This window comes from Sphaerodactylus townsendi, linkage group LG01, assembly GCF_021028975.2.
Source record: "Sphaerodactylus townsendi isolate TG3544 linkage group LG01, MPM_Stown_v2.3, whole genome shotgun sequence".
Taxonomy (NCBI): domain Eukaryota; kingdom Metazoa; phylum Chordata; class Lepidosauria; order Squamata; family Sphaerodactylidae; genus Sphaerodactylus; species Sphaerodactylus townsendi.
The window spans coordinates 21995079-22014229 of NC_059425.1; the positions used below are offsets into that span (position 1 = coordinate 21995079).

At 40.7% G+C, this 19151-nt stretch overlaps 1 protein-coding gene across 1 annotated transcript; it reads right to left on the minus strand.

Annotated features, from left to right (window-relative positions):
* Positions 1–256: 256 nt before the first annotated feature.
* LOC125436922 (centromere-associated protein E-like) lies at positions 257–11761 on the minus strand. Its single transcript, XM_048504304.1, has 5 exons — positions 11704–11761; positions 5894–5984; positions 5211–5289; positions 4334–4448; positions 257–450 (listed from the first exon to the last, which is right to left on the minus strand). Exons 2-5 carry the CDS (start codon positions 5980–5982, stop codon positions 257–259), a joined length of 477 nt encoding a protein of 158 aa, XP_048360261.1. The 5' UTR covers positions 5983–5984; positions 11704–11761.
* Between the last annotated feature and the right edge of the window lie 7390 nt (positions 11762–19151).

Here is a 19151-nt window from a genome sequence, read left to right on the forward strand (position 1 = left end):
ACACTTGTAGGGTTTTCAAAGCAAGAGACTAACAGAGTTGATTTTCCATCGCCTTTCTCTGCAAAGTGATCATGGTATTCCTTGGTAGTCTCCCATCCAAGCACGAACATGGGCCAACCCTGCCTAGCTTCTGAGATCTCATGAGATCAGGCTATCTTGGTTCATCCAGATCAGGGCATGATTCCATATATTCATTAATAAATCATTAAAAAATCAAGTAGAAATCAAGAATTCAATGACAACAGAGAAAAATCAATCAAGATACCTTGGCCTGTAATACAAGGATAGCCTTTTCACTGTTACTCAGGTTCATTTTTTGCTGTTCCAGTTCTTGCTTAACATGCAGTATCTCCATTTCCTTTGAAGAAATGTGCTGGTCTTTTCGTGCCTTCTGTCTCTTCAGTTGCATGATTTCTTCAAGCAAAGTCTGCTTCTCTTTTGAATAATGCTCTAAAGAAAGAAACATTTAGAAGTTTCTAAGTATTTCAAAATTCTTGTGAAAAAATTGGAGTAGAATAAAAATATTTTAAATAAATAATTTTTAAAAAATTTGTTTTAAAACCCAAATTGCTAACGTTATTGTTCTTTCAGGTAATTAAAACACTAAAGGTGACAAAATAAACAAGGGTTTTTTAATACCTTAGAGAACAACAAGTTTTTACTCTAGCATAAGCTTTTTTACTCTAGCATAAGCCTTAGGGTCTACTTTGTCAGATAGCTCTAGTTCACAAAAACATATGATAGATTTTTTTTTAAAAAAAACATATATTTAAGGTGCCACATTATATACATTATAAAATTCTAATTCTAGGGGCAGGAGAGTGCTCTGATGCTTTTTCCTGCTTTTGGGTCATGTGAGAAAGAAACAGGGCACATTTCAACCTTCACTTTGCTGCAAATCACTGTATGGCTCATTCCGCACATGCAGAATAATGCACTTGTAACCTCAGCTTGTGGGTTCTGTGGGGCAGTACTTGGAATGAGTTGCAACAACAATTTTTAAACAACAAAATGGTTTACTTTTCTTTACAATTAACCCTTTTAAAACATCAACATTTAACGTTACAATTCAAGGTCCTGTTCAGGTTGCATTTCAAGTCCTTCTATTTACAGTCTACTGATATTGCCAGGTCCATATTCTTCTTTTCTAATTGGCTGGCTCCTAAAGAATCCAAAGGGCAGTAGACAGGTTTACATGATAGAGGTCTCCAGGAGAACTCTCACCCATTACAACCACAAAAGAAAACCCTGAAACAATAAACTCCAACATTTACAACATAGCAAAAACAACAACTACCTTCCCAGTAGTTCCCAACAATATTGCAATTACCTTAACAAGGTGTTAAGGGCTTATAGAAATCAAGGTCCGAGTCTGGTAGCCTTGTTCTTCTGCAAAAGAGCTCTTTCAGCCTCTCTGCTGCTCCGAGTCTCCACCCCTTACTGGGTCAACCCATTCTGGGCCAACCCATTCTGGGCATGGGGGTTACACAGTTCAAACTGCTTTCAGTGCTCTTTGAAGCTGTGCAGAATAGCAAAATCCAGCTGACAAGTCCAAAGTCATGATCTTTGCAAAATCTAGGTGTAAATGTAGCTGGAAAGTGAACAACCATGTCCTAGAGCAAGTAAGTCAGTTTAGATATCTAGGGCTCCTATTCAGTTACAACCTATCTTGGGTCCCTCACAGCAAACAAGCAGAGAACAAAGCTAGGGTGAATGCTGCAGCGATTCTCCGATTTTTCTACTCTAAAGGACACCAATTTGTCCCCGGCTTCACTGTAGAAAATCTTCAATGCAAAGGGCCAATCCCTCAACTATTATATGGAGCCCCAATATGGTTTGAGGAATTAAATCACCTTATGAGTCAGGTACAGGGATACTTTTTGCGAAGAAATTTTTAGGGTCCTGGAAGTGTGTCCCATATGACACCCTATGCAGAGAAACTGGACAAAATAGTATGGAACTGATGGCATGGACAAGAGTACTTAAGTACTGGACCCAAATTCATTTTGAGCCCAGACCCAATAGTTTTATACATCAACTCTTATCAGAATCTACATCTGTGAAATGGTTGGCTGACATAGATAAGAAACTTAACAACATGGGCTTAACAGCTGACCAGTTCCAAACTATGTCTGCCATCAGAATTCATAATGAAATTAAATCTGTTTTAGTTGAACGAGAGAAACTGAGAATGTTGCAGGAGGGGGGAAAAAGCTGCTCCCCACAGGCCTTGGGAATTGTCCGATCAGATTACTGTGCCAACTATCTGTACATTCTGTGCAACCCCAAACAACGCAGAGTGTACACTTTGGCTCGTTTTAATGCTCTACCTAACGCTATGACTCTTGGCAGGTATAATAACACTCCATATGAGAACAGGTTATGTCAATGTAACACTCCAATTTTCTCAACAGCTGCACCTCAACTGAGAATACTAACATCTTTTTCTGAGACAGAGTAAAGTGGTGTAAAAGGAATTGGAACATGCAGGCCAACAAGCAGCCTTGAATAATCTGAATCTACAGCATATGAGTTTTGTATAACAGAATCCATGGGTCTTCTGTGACAAATTCCCATTTGCCTATGAAGGAGCTTGCCTGTTGTTGAAGATGGGGCTCGGGGTGCAAACGTATAAGTGTCTGTCAGACTCCCTAATTAAGAGATCCCTGAGACAGTTTAGAAGACTGGGAGCTGGAAGCTTCTCCTGCCCTGATGTGATAAAGGATTATGAGGCTGCTTCCAATTAGGTTGAAAATTTTGGACAGGATATCTAAAAACGTTCTAGCATAAACCATGTGACTTTGGAGATTGTTTGTTTATGATAAACTAAGTAAGCAGGTTGTTACACCCAACACATGGTTGTTACACCCAACAATCTAGCTGTAAATTTGCTTTTCCTGGTTTTTATTAGAGCCTAATTTCAAAGAGATAGCTGTGATTAGGTATCAAGTAATACAATCAGCTACACGTTTCGTGATTATATTTTACTGTTTAGATCATTTCATGGCTTCAGTCTATATGACTTTTTAAAATTCCTCAGGAATCAAATCCAGGTAAAGTGATATTTTTCTCTTTCTTTCTTCATCCCTTATACAAAGGACAGAGTCCTATATAACTACTACATTTCCCCCATTCTATATAATGGAAAATACCAGTCACTTTCAGGTAAGTTCTCTTCAGACTTCAATGATTACATGCATTTTGGGTGTTTTGGGCAAAGAGGAGCTACATCTATTAACACATTAGCTGACATCCTGCCAGAATGGCAGATGGAAAGCTAGATTTTAAAACTTGTTTTGCAACTTGTTTGTTTATCTGTAAAGGTGGTTCTGGTTAACCTCTAAGTATTCATGTGGTACAAATTAAACACTCAGTTTTCAGTTATGTTATATTTTCATAGATACCTGGGGTAACAGATCATTTCACCACAGCAAGGCATATACCTGGTAATTCCAAATTGGATAATGTCTGGAATCTTCAGATAGTGGCCACACCGACTCATTTCAGGTTCTAAACAATAAGTAACTGATACTGCTAACCTAAACAGAGTTCAATGAGTTAGAAGCGTATAATTCTGCTGAGAGATGCTATGTAAGTATTTTCTATCACCCACCTCAGGAAAGCTCAGTTGCAGTGGCATACTGCCTATAGGGACATGGGGTAACCCCGGGTGCACACTTTTCGGTCAAAGTCCCCGGGTGCACACTTTTCGGTCAAAGGGGGAAGGCGCCGGGCACCGGCCTCTCCCATGGCTGGCAACCTGGCCAGTGCCTGGCAGCTCCCCCATGCTGGGGCACCGCTCAATGGCGCCGAAGGCCAGGCCAAGCTGCGTGACTGGGAGACCTCTCTCCTGGAGGGAATAGCGCCAGCGCCCAAGGCCGGGCCCAGCTGCACAGCAGGAGAGGAGCCGGCCTACTGCTGCAGTGCCCATCTGAGCCGCCCCCAAGCCCTGCTCCTGAGCGTGTGTGGGGGGGCACCCAGTGCAGGTGTTGTCCCCAAGATGCATATGGGTTTAAAGGTCAATATTATCAAGTAGGCTCTTCAAGCTTAGAACTCAGAGTAAACTAAAAACTTCCTTTTACCTTGGAGTATTTGCCCAGCAGCCAGCCCTTTTGTCTGCTCCATGTGAAACTGACAGCCATCAAGATGAAGCCCAGATGTGAGAGCTCCTTCCTCCAAATGCAATCAGCCAAAATTGACCCCACTCCTGCCTGTCTTTTTCTCACTGAAGAAAACTTTTAAAAACCAAGTGTGGGGTTTGTGCAGAAGACTTGAAACAAGACTCATTTCTCCACACCAATCATATGCAAAGATTCAGTTTCTAAAGTATTACCATCTGTCACATGGATCTGGCTACTAAGTCGTTCTCTTTCTAAACGCTGCATGTTCAAATGACTTTCCTTTCTCTTTAATTCCAGTTGGAGGCCATCAGACTGAGACTGCAATTCCTACGAGAGAATAAAACACATTGTATGGTGAACAACTGAATCATTTTAATTAGTGACATCAATATATTTTGATGGATATAGTTAGGCTAATTTATTGTGATATCTCATTCTGTCATTATACAAAGCCTCCTTTAGTACAGGAATGATCTGAATTATTGATTAGTGAGTAATCCAGGTAGCCATTTGGGTGGACAGTTGACCCAAACCTACTTGCAAAGTGAGCGGAGAGTGTGAAATTGATATCTATTCAGAATCTTTGAAAAGTGAGACAAGAAACATCGAAAGGATACAGGCTTGAATTTTAAAAGATGAATTATTGGACTGTGGAGTATTTGTTACACCATTATTTTTAACACATGCATGGCCCTGACAGTAACAGCCCAGGCTAGCCCCAACTCATCAGCTCTTGGAATCAGAGGCTCATTCTGCACATGCAGAATAATGCACTTTCAAACTGCTTTCAGTGCTCTTTGAAGCTGTGCGGAATGGCAAAATCCACTTGCAAACAGTTGTGAAAGTGGTTTGAAAATGCATTATTTTGCGTGTGCGGAAGGGGCCTAAGCAAGGTTAGCCCTTCTCAGCTTTTGCATGGGAGTCCAAGGAATGCCAGGGATGCTACACAGGGGCAGGCAATGGTAAACCACCTCTGAACATTTCTTGCCTTGAAAATCCTGTGGGGTCACTAAAAGTTGGCGGAGACTTGAAAGCAGAAACCCTTCAACAAAGGACAAGCATGCATGCATGTTATAAACACATATTTACCCGTAGCTTCTGCAGCCTGTGCTCCATTTCAGATGTAACCTGGGGATGAAGACTGGCAGCTTTTTTAGTTTGTTCATGAGTAAATAGCAAGTTAAGGCAAAATAGATGGTCAGAAATTCATGGTAGCATTTATCATGTCAGCAGTTTCTAAATTAAACTTTATAAGCAGCCAATAGTATTTCATTTTACTTCTATAATCATACATATCATATTCCATTATTCTTTCCATTATTTTTTTCATTCCTATTATTTTTAGCTGACAGATTTTTAAACTCATAATATATAGCTTTGTATAGGAAAGTCACTTGGGAAAGGCTTGAAGCTCTTCTGAGCACCATTCCCCAACATTATTCCTGTCCTGTGATTCAGGAAGTGAAAAAGGCTATCACATAATAGGGAATGCAGGTGGCTGAGGGTGCTCATAGCACAGAGGTTCTAACCACCCTGTCTCTTGTAACACTAGAGTTCAACTTGAAGTGTGCTTTTAGTATAAGGAGACATTTATCTTTTAACATTAAGCCTAATAAAGAATTCTGGAGAACCTGAAAGCTTGCAAGCTGTTTTGTGACATAAGTCTGACTTGCAAGCATTTTTCCTCACTCCAGATGCTCAAGGACTGGCTCTTCTGATTGATGAGGATTATGAATGTGGCTCTCAGTTTGTCATGGAGTGGTATAGGATATAGAAAATTGGCTTCCAGCTCAAGAAAGTAAACTTGCCGTTGGAGGCTCTTGATGTATTCAAATTCTGCACTTGAAGATTTATTCTCCATGACTGAAACAAAACAAGACACTGAGGTGTTATTATTGTTATCTAGCCATGCTATAGAATACTGGTGATGGATAAAAATCTGCATTTTACACAGTCACATTTTGTATTCAGTGTTCCATGTGAGTTGTGATATATGGCATGCACCACTCGTATGTGTCTGTTTCTGCCTTCATTCCCTTTCCCCATTCAATGGGAAAGTATTCATGAGAAAAAGAACTGGATCGATTCTTCCAAATCCTTATCACACAGTAGGAACCAAATTCTTATTCCCTGATGATATTGTATACTTAAATGTAAATATATTTGACAGGGTATTTAGGCAGATCACAGTTACAGTTATAGGCACAGATAGCATTTCCAAATATTTTTGAACTATTCTCCCAAATGCTACCTTGTTCTGTAATGAAATAAAACTATAACTCTAATCATCATCTACTTAAATTGAGGTATCTGTATGGAATCTGATTTTGTTCTTTCAAGTTAATATAGACAGTCCAAATATTTAATATGTACGTAGTATATGAAGACTTGCTAGCAATGAGAAAGGAAGAATATTACATATCTATTATGCAATCCTAAGCAGAGTTACACGCTTCTAAATCTATTGAAGTATTAGAAGAGTATAACTCGGCTTTGGACTGTACCACAAGTGATACACGAGCACAATATAATCCTCTTGCAGTCTTTATATATGTCTATTCAGAGGCAAGTTCAGCCCTATTGAATGGTGACTCCTGCTATGCGTATCAATCAGATTGCAGCCTTAGATTCAATCTGTAGATATGTGCTGTGCGCCTTGAAGTTAAGTTCTACTAGAACCAATGAATATTACTGCCATGTAATGGCTGCACATGCAAACACTCAGATGTCACATGTCCAAATTGCTGGTTTTAATTTCCGTTGAAACGATGGCACTCATCATAATAAAGGATTTTGTAAAATGTTGACTTAAGCATATATATGTGCTTGTGTGTGCACGTGTAGGGCTTTGCTAAACAGCCCTGTTAATTTTTTAATGATTCCAAAGCTGGCAATGAAGCAGAATAGAGAACCAAGGGTTAAAATCTGAATGAAGTCAACACAGAGACTAAACAAGCAGAGCTGCATTATATATAAGGCGGCCTTTGTATGACTCATTAAAATATTTGAAAGGCAGGCAACAAGAGGTTTACTTTAATGCATTACTTAGTTGAATACCTTATTGAAAAGGCACACTGAATTAGTGGTTGTTTTGGCAAGCAGTTTCCAGCACCACCTGGTCTCTTTATTGCTATGAATTTCCTCACCTCATAAAAGCCAACTGAAATTACTGTGACACCAACTACTCAAATTAATTTTAATAAACACCAAAACAGAAGTAAAATAAGGTACAACTCCTAATGTTATACCTGTCCACATAAAACATTTCCCTCTAAGGTAGAGGTGGTAGAACCTCCCAGCAAACACACACACACAGGCTAAGTGAAAAGTATTAATACTACTCGGCAGCATACGCAGAAAGATTAACTAATTTTTATTTACAATGTTCAATTTAAAGTTTTAAAAACAGCATTTTAAATGAAAAAAATGATATTTACTTCTAAAAAATAACCATAGTAAGCCGCTCTTTTAAAACCCTTTTTAAAACTCTTTTTAAAAAATATTTAATACAAATTCTCAATTTAGACAAATTTGTTAAAGCATAGTTTCTATCCCGCATTTCCTGCAAGATGGGACTCTCCTATTTACCCTCACAACCATCCTAGAAAAATAGGGTAGATTGTAAACAGAGTTACAACTTTTTGAATCTATTGAAGTCAATGGCCTTAGAAGGCCTAATCTAAGTCAATGGCCTTAGATTAGGTTTTCAGTAAAAATGACTTACCCCTATCCAATGAGCCTCAATGCTGAGCAGGGATTTTAACTTCTGATCCAGTTCCAACAATATACCCACTATACTAATTCTCATATTCAAAGCTGAGGCAGACGGAGATGGAACCGCTTGAATGTTACACTGCCCACTCCACAGAGCTTTCTCGCAGCGTGGAAAGCTCCAAAAACTTTTTTTAAAAAACTCCTCCAACTCCTCTATAGGGGAGAATTTAGGCCCTTTTCCCACTTACCGTTTGCTGTGCGCTACTGCCCCCCAATAGTGTGTGGTCCAGTGGTGCTCCCCACAAGTCCGGGCGGCGACAACGTAGCCGCCCCAACTCTGCGCTCCAACGTCCCTTAAGCGCGCTGGAAGAAACGCTGGAAGAAACGCTGGACGAAACAGCACCTTCTGACTGCCCCGCGCAGAGCAGAGCGCGAGGCAGTGGGGAACACAACCCCGAGCCAGAAATGGTTCAAGCTGGGAGTGGCGCGCCGCAAATCGTAAGTGGGGAAAGGGCCAGAGATACACCACAAAAATCTCAGTTTATCTCCACTGGCAGCTCCACTGGTATATGGGGGCTGAGAGGAGTTTGGAGGCCAATTAAAGTTGGAAATGTCCTGGGAACACCCCCAGAATACCAGAGTAGCTGGTAAATGGCATACAAGCGCCAGCGCAAGGCCAAGCATCGCAAGCGGGCGTCACGGGGTGCTGCAGAAGCCACACACCGGTGGATTTGCCCCTCAATCAGTGAAAGTGCCCCAGAGAGGGCATTTATGCTGGCGGAAGCCTGGCTGCATCCAGAAGGGAACCCCCCCCCCCCCGGCCGCACTCCAGATTGCGCTGCTCATCTTTTAACAGTTGATGCAGTCCTTAATCACTAAAAAATCCAAAACCAAACGCGTTTCTTTAACTGGAAATGAATATCGGATCTTTGAAGTCAAGTTTTATTAATGGCATGATTTAAATCAGGTTTTGTAAATCAATTTTTTAAAAAAATATTCATAAGAACATAAGAACTAGCCTGCTGGATCAGACCAGAGTCCATCTAGTCCAGCATTCTGCTACTCGCAGTGGCCCACCAGGTGCCTTTGGGAGCTCACATGCAGGATGTGAAAGCAATGGCCTTCTGCTGCTGCTGCTCCTGAGCACCTGGTCTGCTAAGACATTTGCAATCTGAGATCAAGGAGGATCAAGATTGGTAGCCATAGATTGACTTCTCCTCCATAAATCTGTCCAAGCCCCTTTTAAAGCTATCCAGGTTAGTGGCCATCACCACCTCCTGTGGCAGCATATTCCAAACACCAATCACACGTTGCGTGAAGAAGTGTTTCCTTTTATTAGTCCTAATTCTTCCCCCCAGCATTTTCAATGAATGCCCCCTGGTTCTAGTATTGTGAGAAAGAGAGAAAAATTTCTCTCTGTCAACATTTTCTACCCCATGCATAATTTTATAGACTTCAATCATATCCCCCCTCAGACGTCTCCTCTCCAAACTAAAGAGTCCCAAACGCTGCAGCCTCTCCTCATAGGGAAGGTGCTCCAATCCTTCAATCATCCTCGTTGCCCTTCTCTGCACTTTTTCTATCTCTTCGATATCCTTTTTGAGATGTGGCGACCAGAACTGAACACAGTACTCCAAGTGCGGTCGCACCACTGCTTTATATAAGGGCATGACAATCTTTGCAGTTTTATTATCAACTCCTTTCCTAATTATCCCCAGCATAGAGTTTGCCTTTTTCACAGCTGCCATGCATTGAGTTGACATTCCCATGGAACTATCAACTATGACGCCCAAATCCCTTTCCTGGTCTGTGACTGATAGCACTGACCCCTGTAGCGTGTATGTGAAGTTTGGATTTTTTGCCCCTATGTGCATCACTTTACATTTTGCTACATTGAACTGCATTTGCCATTTCTGAGCCCACTCACCTAATTTATCAAGGTCCGCTTGGAGCTCTTCGCAATCCTTTGTGGTTCTCACCACCCTACATAATTTGGTATCATCTGCAAACTTGGCCACCACGCTACCCACCCCTACTTCCAGGTCATTTATGAATAAGTTAAAGAGCACTGGTCCCAATACGGATCCTTGGGGGACACCACTCCCTACATCTCTCCATTGTGAGAACTTCCCATTTATACCCACCCTTTGTTTCCTGTTCCTCAACCAGTTTTTAATCCATAGGAGGACTTCCCCTCTTATTCCTTCATTGCTGAGTTTTCTCAATAGTCTCTGATTCAATTTTTTATTTTCCATTTTTCAACCAAGACCTTGTTCACATGAGTCACAATCTTGCCACCAAAAGCTATATTTTCTTCTTTGAATTCCACAGTGTCCCCCCTTTCATTTGGTTCTGGAAACATTTTCCCTTCATTTTCTCATCTGTTGTTTTCCCAGACACTTTTAACAGCAATTTTTTAAAATAATATATGTTTCAAGCCAGCTTCCCTTGACCATGCAGTCATGTCTTTATTTCTCCATGCCATCAAACACCTGGTCATTATCCACACCTTGTAATAGTTGTCCAACCTCTCCTTCAGCCATTTTCTCCTCCCCCCTTCTTCATTTTCAAAAGGATTTTTTAATTCTTTGTTATAGTGAAGTAACAATGTAACATTGAGACACAGATACAAAGAAGCAGGGTTAATTGCATCAGCTTTGTCAATTTCACATAGAACTTGCCATGCCAATATTCAGGCAGAGATACAAAGAAGTAGGGGTAATTTGACCAATTTTGTCAATTTCTTAGTGAACTAGTGAGGGCAGATTTTGAAATGGGGGCAATAGAATGCTAAGATAAGGCAAGTGAAAAGAGTACTCGGAGTAATTGCTTAATATAATCAGGGACTACTGCAGTAACAACGGTGTAAAAGGCAGGCAACAAGAAACAAATTGGTGAAGAATGTGGTTATTTATGTATGTGCACATGTGTGTGCGCATGGGGCAACATGTTTCTGTTTCTTCAGATAATGGCTTATTCCAGGAGTTATTTTGACTTCCACTTTGGGTTGGTAGTTCTCAACAGTAGAACTGAAGGATGAGACATTTTTTAATTGCTGCTTTAAAAATGTAAATGCGTTGTGCAATGCTTGGAGTGCCTGGGTAACAAAAGGGAAAGAAAGGGGAGAGGGTTCCTCTTCTGTGTCAATGGATGACATCCCACTCACCATCAGGGAATAATATATGGAATAAATGTAACTAAAGGGATAAGGGGGAGCCCCCCCCCCAAAAAAGTCCGAGAGGGGTGCAGAATGATTTCACAGAGTTAATCGCTTCCATGGATTAATTTTTTTGTTTTCAATCCACTGGGAATATCTGTGGCAAGGTGTGCCTGCAGAAAAGGCCCCAGTTAGGTTCTGGGAGGTCTCCCCCCAATGATGTGATAAACCACAATTCAAATTCCCTTGACTCACAAGCTTTCCATGGGGTATTGTGTGGTTTCCAGCCTGTATGGCTGTGTTCTGGTAGCATATTTTTCCGACATTTCTGGCCTTGCATCTGTATTGGCATCTTCAGAGGATCTGATGGTAGTAAAGCAAGTGGGGTATATATATATGTCTGTGGAAAGCCTTCGAAAATACACGCATTCCATGGTTGCAAAGACTTTAAAAAAACCCATGGGAAAGGATCCCTGGCAATAAAGGAATGCATGCAAATATAATTCCTGTAGAGAGAATGCAAACCGGCCACTTTTTTTGGCATCGAATTTAAGACATGATAAGAGCAACCTGGACAGAGACAGATTTTCACAGGGTGACCTTGACTGCCAGCCCCTTCTGTCGCTTTCAGACAACTAGCCTCTGGGTCTACAACCTGGGAATAGGATTTAGGACGACTCCGATCAACTGGAGGACAGCGAACGGTCTCACCTATCTAGAATGGGACCGGCTCACGTTTCTAAAGAGGTATGGTTTTTGTAGAGAGGCTGCTTTGTTTCATCGGTCACCGGGCTTCAGTAACATTATCTGACAGTCCTCCTCGAAGGAAGAATTCCCTAACCAAAGACGGAACACTAACGCCGGAAAGAAGGAACAGGACGACATCGAAGACAACAGGATTGGTTGGTTGCTGAGAAACAGGACTTGAGATTGGACAGAGAAGTGCTATGAGCCTAAAGTAATGGAGGTGGAGCGCTGCTTTATGGGTTGTGTGTGTAAAATGCGCCTTGGCAACAGACAATCTTGTTACTGGCTAGCGAAGTGTGTGGGGCTTTTAGTTTGTCTGGAAGCTCCATTCTCTTAACTCCGGCTACAGTAAAAACAAATCTTCTTTTTAAAGATTGGGTCCAGTCAGGAATAAGATTACTTTAAATAGCTGCTGATATAGGGGAAAAGGTCTTGAGGCACTTACAGATTTAAGTTGTTAGGCTGATCCCAGCGTACCCTGGAATCAACCAGCAAAAAAAAAAGGGCTTAGGAAGTTCTACTCATCATTTCCCACCTCTATCCAATTTGACATTCATTGGCTTTTTAAGTAGCATAATTTTCTTGTGCTTTCACTTGCTTAAGAGACCTATATGATTTCTGTTTGGTGTTAGATGTTTGTGCAGTTGCTGGTGGCTTATATTTTTAATTGGATGTTGTCATTTTTCTTCTTCTCCGAAGATCAAAGATATATCCTGCTGCCAGCTCTACACAGCACCATATATCTATTCAGCCTTGTCTCGGTTCTGGGCAGAATGCCAGTCAACAGCCTAAGATCATGGCTCCAAGAATTACTCCCCCCTCCCCTGCCAGCCCAAGAATTCAGTCTGAGTTTTGGAGAACCCAAAAACTATGCAGTAATTGGTTTTGGTTATTTTAGCGGGTATAGACCAGGGGTTCCCAAACCACGTCTCAATAAAATGTGGCCCCCCTGAAGGCATTTTATCCATTCACCAGGCATGCTGGCGGCAATGGCTCCATTCAAGTGCAGTGGGGGCTCGAGGGAGAGGAGGAACCGGTCCCAACGGGTTGTTGATTGCAGTTACGATGTATGGCAACCCCAACTCTCCATGAATTTTCTTGGACCCAGTTGGAAACCTTCACATGTGGCAACGCTCCGTTCCGTCCTTTCCTCCTCGGCTACTCCATGTTAGTTTCCTTGTGGCTTTCTGTTCACTAATTCTTATATTGGCATCTGTATTGGCTAATCACTCATTGGCTGTTAGGGAGGAAAGAACCCAGGGAAGATACCTTGGATCCTAAGTTAGATGGAATGCTTCATTGGGAAAGTTCTGCCTTTTTTTATTCTTTTACAGGGGAAGGTATTTCCTACATTCCTCAAGCAACAATATATTTGGATTCAATCTGTACTTGACATACCCTTTTGGTCACTGTTCTAAAAATAGACCATGCATTGTGAAAGCAAGGCTGGAAAGGTGAAAACTCAAACATCTTTACAATCATTTGTGCATAGGAATTTGTTCATAGTTTTTTTAGTCCGACTCTCCAACAGTCTGAGGGACAGCGAACTGGCCCCCTGTTTTAAAAGTTTGGGGACCCCTGGTATAGACTATAGCATAAGCTCTCATAAGACACAGTCACTTCATCAAATGTGTTTGTTCATCAGATAAATGCCGGTGTTCCACAACCTTACTGCTGGACATCTCTTTTGAAACATTCAATAAGAGGGAAGTCCCCACCCACCAGAAGCGCTACCGGTAATCCCCACTCACAAGGATCCCCCCCTATACAGTGCAAGGCTCTCAGCGCTTAGCATCCCTTGGTACCAGGCAATTCTTTACATCGACTTCGCTGGGGCTCTGGCGCTGGGTCATGAAAAGGCACCGCTTTTCTCCAGCGCCAGGGATGCCACGCGACTGGAGGGCTGCGTGACAGCGTCAGAGCGGTTTTGTTGTCGCTGTCTCCTGTCAGAGTGTAGGGGGACCCCGCGCTACTTGAGGAGAGTAGCGTAATTTAAGGTAAGTGGGGAAAGGTCTAATAAGAAACCACCAATGTTGAAGAAATGTTAGTAAGAAAGTGGAGAACTAAGGCTTAGGTTACTTACCTCTACCGCCGCGCTTTCTGAGTTTCTCAGTGTTCACCCAGGCTCAAACATTGCTTCTCTTGATAAAGCTTTCATTGATTAGAAGAAATTAGATTGTGTGTCTCAGCCACTAGCTGTAATTTAAACTTGTGACAGATCTTAACCATAAGCCATGTTGGGAGTCAGTGTGACTGAAAAATAGGATGAAAACTCATTAATTTGAAAACAGCAAAATGCTAAAAGTAGTCTATTTGTCACCTGGTATCTATGAAGCAGACTTTAAGACCACATACTCTGTCAGAAGCAGGTAGAAATAGGAGGTGATCTGGCATTATCAACATGAGGCACATGGGTGATAGTAAATCTCCCTTACACTCACTCTTCTCTTTTGTTGAGCTAAGAAGAAAAACTGGAGACAGAGATCCACACATATACACAAAGTAAATCCTGTCTTTTGTCTTTTATCATTAGAAGTTTGAAGAACATTGTATGAGACCCTACAGATAGCTAGATAAACATTCTCATACTTTCACTGTTCCCCAAGTATCAAACACAAATTCTAATCTTTAATGACTATTTATAATCTGCAAGAAATATAGCAACATAAAAATATGAATTTACATTTGTGTATTTTTGTTAATATCATGGTTAGTAAATCCATTTTAAAATTTTACATGCTGAAGCCACCTTCGACCTTGGTTTCCAATCCTGGATAGTGACCAATACAAACCAAACAACACAATTCAGACAAAATGCTTACCTATGGTTAAATTATGACTGCAGTAATATTCTACTCGAGCATGCTTAATTTAATTTGAACAGCTTCTCTTGTCACTTAACCTGGAAGTAAAAATTTCAAGAAAGTAACTGTTTTTTCCTTCAAAAGTTTATTAGTAGATGTTTCTAGATGATACTACAAACAATTACTTACAAACAAAACCACTGTCAATACCTTCACACAATCCATACACTGAACACTCTCAAGTGCACAATTTTTTGATCAAATTGGTATTTTAACATTTTACATTTCCTCTAGTGGTCACTGTGATCAAGTTTTCATTCAACTTAAAATACATTGGGATAAATGGCAAAACAAAAGCAATCTACAGAACCAAAAGATTATATGTGCCTGAATTATTAATTTGACCACCTGCTTTACATTCACATAACACTTGATTATTAGAAGTGCTTACCATAAATGCTTTTAGGTTTACAGAGCAGAACTTGTATACATTTGTAATTATAACTGAACAGCAGCAAGGTAACAAAGTTGAAAAATAAACTGTTAAAAATTCACTTTATTCCAAAAAGATCCTATCCTGCAGGATATATGTTGGCAGGAAAGAGCATTTCCTCGTGTTCTTAATTTTGTACACAACCCGCATATTATATATCCAAGGAAGTTGTTAATTTTAATTTTACATTCAATGGGACAAGTTTAATTCAATAATACTACATTATACTCCTACATATTAAGCATGTAGGCTATTTTCAAACAAAGTCATTCACAAAAATGGACAACCGTTACAAAATAAGGTTACAAAATAATCTGATGCATGTTAAAGCCATCATTAAGCATAGAACAAGATTAATAGTTGCAGAATCATCTAGATTTTTAGAAAGATACTGGTAAAATACTCCTTTAAGTATGCTACTTGGAAATAGCTAAGGCCCTACACCGATAAAAATGAGTATAAAAACGTGTTGTAGTAAGTACATGGTGTGTGTGTTGGGGTGTGTGTGTGTGTGCTTTGTCTTAAATGCTACAAGTGGCTTGCCAAGGTTGGACAACTATTGTGGAATTAACTTCTGGATACAAAATGATGGAGACAAGTAGCAAGCAACAGTCATCATGAGGCTGAAAGACGAAAGGTTCCCAGTCACAATATTGCTAACAGCAAGGAGGGGCCTCATCAGTAATACCAGGAAACTCTGATCTAGTGAAAACCTGATCTAATTCAGAGGACTAAAAACACATTTATGTCATTTAACAATGTAATTCTATACAGAGTTACTCCAGTCTTAACCCACAGAAGTATGGGTTTCGAACAGAGTAAGTATGCATTAGATTACGCCATAAACTTTGTGGCAGAAAAATAACCATTTTCTATCCAAAAAAGTACTTTATTTTACAAGAAATGGTGACAAAATATTTCACATAATTTTGTTCTGTATCAAAGGCTGAATCAAAAATGCATTGGCGTTGCCCCCGACAATAGCAGTTCCACTGTTTTCTGAGAAGTGTTACAGGACTAGTACGAATCAAATTATGTTAACAAATTTGGCAAGTTTTCAGACATGAAACTGGGTTGCTTGTAACTGTATTCACATAAATTTGTCTAACACAAGATATTATTCTGCACTGAAAAACCTAACATGAAACAAATACTTGAGGTCTGACTATCTCTTAGCTCTAATCCTTGGCATATTTTGAAACATTTGGCCCCAAAAGCAAGATGGTTTACAGAAAAGAATGGGAACTGGCTATTTCCAGCCACAGTTATACTCTCTATACTCCTCCATCCACCCCCCACTATGATCAAACAGCACCCATCATTAAAAATAATGTTATCCATTTCAATTAGTAAAATTGTGACCTTCAAATTATTCTAAAACCGTCATGAACTACTACATAATTCCAGACATTTTCAAGGATCACTGTTTTGCTCATCTACATTTAGTTTCAATCTTTCAAAGAATGGGCTCCCGGATAAGCCAGTTTTTTCAAAAACTATGTAGAACTGGTTTACTTTATGGGGCACAAAAAAAAAACACAGCTCAGTGGGCTTGAGGGGAATGAAGGAATTCTTTCTTGAGGCGCCAAATACTTTACTGAAGTGCGCCACACACTGAGTAAGAGGTAATGTTATTAATGCAGGGCTCGGGCGCTGTGGGACTAGACGAACGCCGGGAGTTTGGCGGCTCGCTACTCAGACCCGGGAAAGCCAAGCTTGAAGGGCGCAGAGGCTGGAGCTGCCTGAAGCCACCTGCAATGCCGTGGCCATGGACAATATGTCTATGTTTTCCTCCCCCAAGATGGCGCCGACGAGGGCTGCCTCGGTGGAATGCTCTCAAATGGCTTCTACATTTTCTACTATTTCCTGCAATTTACAACGAATTTCATACTCCAGAGACCATCTGCTAAGAATTAGGGAACGTTTCCTTAAGGAGTGGCTCTCTGCAACTTTACCCCTATCTGTCTTTACAACCACGGAGGAAATTTCAGCACAGGAGGCAGCCATTTCCTGGCAACAACAGATCTTTACAACCATGGAGGAAATTTCAGCACAGGAGGCAGCCATTTCCCGGCAACAACAGATCAGCAAAAACAAGCACAGGCGGCAGAGACGAAGAGGTAAAAGGGCGGGAATTTTAAATAGACTAAGGAATAAGGGAATTAAAAAAACCCCGCTCCCTTCAATCTTTCTTACCAATTTATGCTCACTTGCCAACAAGATAGATGAAATACTTCTTTTAAACAGATGCAATTCTGATTTTTACAACGCATCTGCCCTATGCTTTACTGAAACCTGGCTAAATGAGAGCATTGATGATAATAGCATGTGCATACCGGGGTTTCAGATATTTCGTTCAGACAGGATTGCAGAATTATCAGGGAAGAAAAAAGGAGGAGGATTATGTATATACATCAACAAAAGCTGGTGTCAAGACATAACAATAATTCAAAAATTCTGTGATGAAAATTTGGAGTCCTTACTTATTAATTGCAAACCCTTTTATTCCCCTCGAGAGATAAATTCAGTTCTGTTTTTTTTGGTTTATATTCATCCACAAGCATCTGTAAAAAAGGCATTAAGAACTCTAACCGATCAGATTATGGAGGCTGAAGCCAAATACCCTGATTCACTGGTTATTATTTTGGGAGATTTAAACAAAGCAAACTTAAGGGAAGACCTACCAAAATACTTTCAGCATGTCAACTGTCCCACCAGAGGCAAGAATATCTTAGACCACTGCTATACAACACTGAAAGATGCTTATCGGTCTTTACCACGAGCAGCTGTAGGCCATTCTGATCATTGCATGATTCACCTTGTACCTGCTTACAAACAAAGATTTAAAGCCACAAAACCAATAACTAAATCAGTGAGAACTTGGACTGAAGAGGCAAAGTTAAAGCTGCAGGCTTGCCTTGACTGTACAGACTGGAATATTTTTAAAGACACCTCTGCAGATTTGGATGAACTCACAGATACTGTAACATCATATGTCAGCTTCTGTGAAGATCTTTGTATACCAACCAGGAACTTGCGTATATATAGTAAAAACAAACCTTGGTTCACAGCTAAACTTAAGCAGTTACGTCGTTCCAAAGAAGAGGCCTACAGAAAGGGTGATAGAATGCTGTACAATCAGGCCAGAAATGTATTAACAAAGGAGATCAGAGCAGCAAAAAGAAACTACTCTGAAAAGCTAAAAAATCAGTTTTCACCAAACGGAACAGCAAACATGTGGAAAACTCTCAAAAATATCACCGGTTACAGTAAACCACCTTCCCAAGCTGAAGGAAATCAGCAATTGGCAGACGACCTGAACGTGTTCTACTGTAGGTTTGAAAACAATCTACAGTCACCTTTCTCCACAACCTCTATCTCAGATGCACCAACAATAGCCAAACTTCCTATAACTGAACCCATTTCATTGGGTTTACAACCCCTGGTGATCTCAGAAAAGGAAGTGCAAGATCTATTTCACAGACAGAAGCCTGGAAAAGCACCAGGCCCAGACAAGATAACACCTTCTTGCCTAAAAGTCTGTGCTGTCCAATTGGCCCCCATCTTCACCCAAATCTTTAACAAATCACTAGAGATGTGCTATGTTCCTTCCTGCTTCAAACACTCCACTATCGTCCCAGTGCCGAAGAAGCCTTCCATCAAGGAAATGAACGACTACAGACCAGTTGCTCTAACATCTGTAGTTATGAAAACTTTTGAAAGGCTAGTGATGTACCATTTGAAAACCATCACGGATCCACTGTTGGACCCCTTGCAATTTGCATACCGAGCAAATAGATCGACAGATGATGCTGTTAATATGGCTTTGCACTATATCCTACAGCATCTTGAATCGCCAAAGACCTATGCAAGGGTCCTCTTTGTTGACTTTAGTTCAGCATTCAATACTATCAGACCGGACATTCTTCTAACCAAACTAAATCAGCTAGCAGTACCTGAGCATATTTGTAAGTGGATCACAAGCTTCCTAACAGATAGGAAACAGCAGGTGAAGCTAGGAAAAATTACATCAGACACCTGTAAAATGAGCACAGGGGCCCCCCAAGGCTGTGTACTTTCACCACTTCTCTTCTCTCTGTATACCAATGACTGCA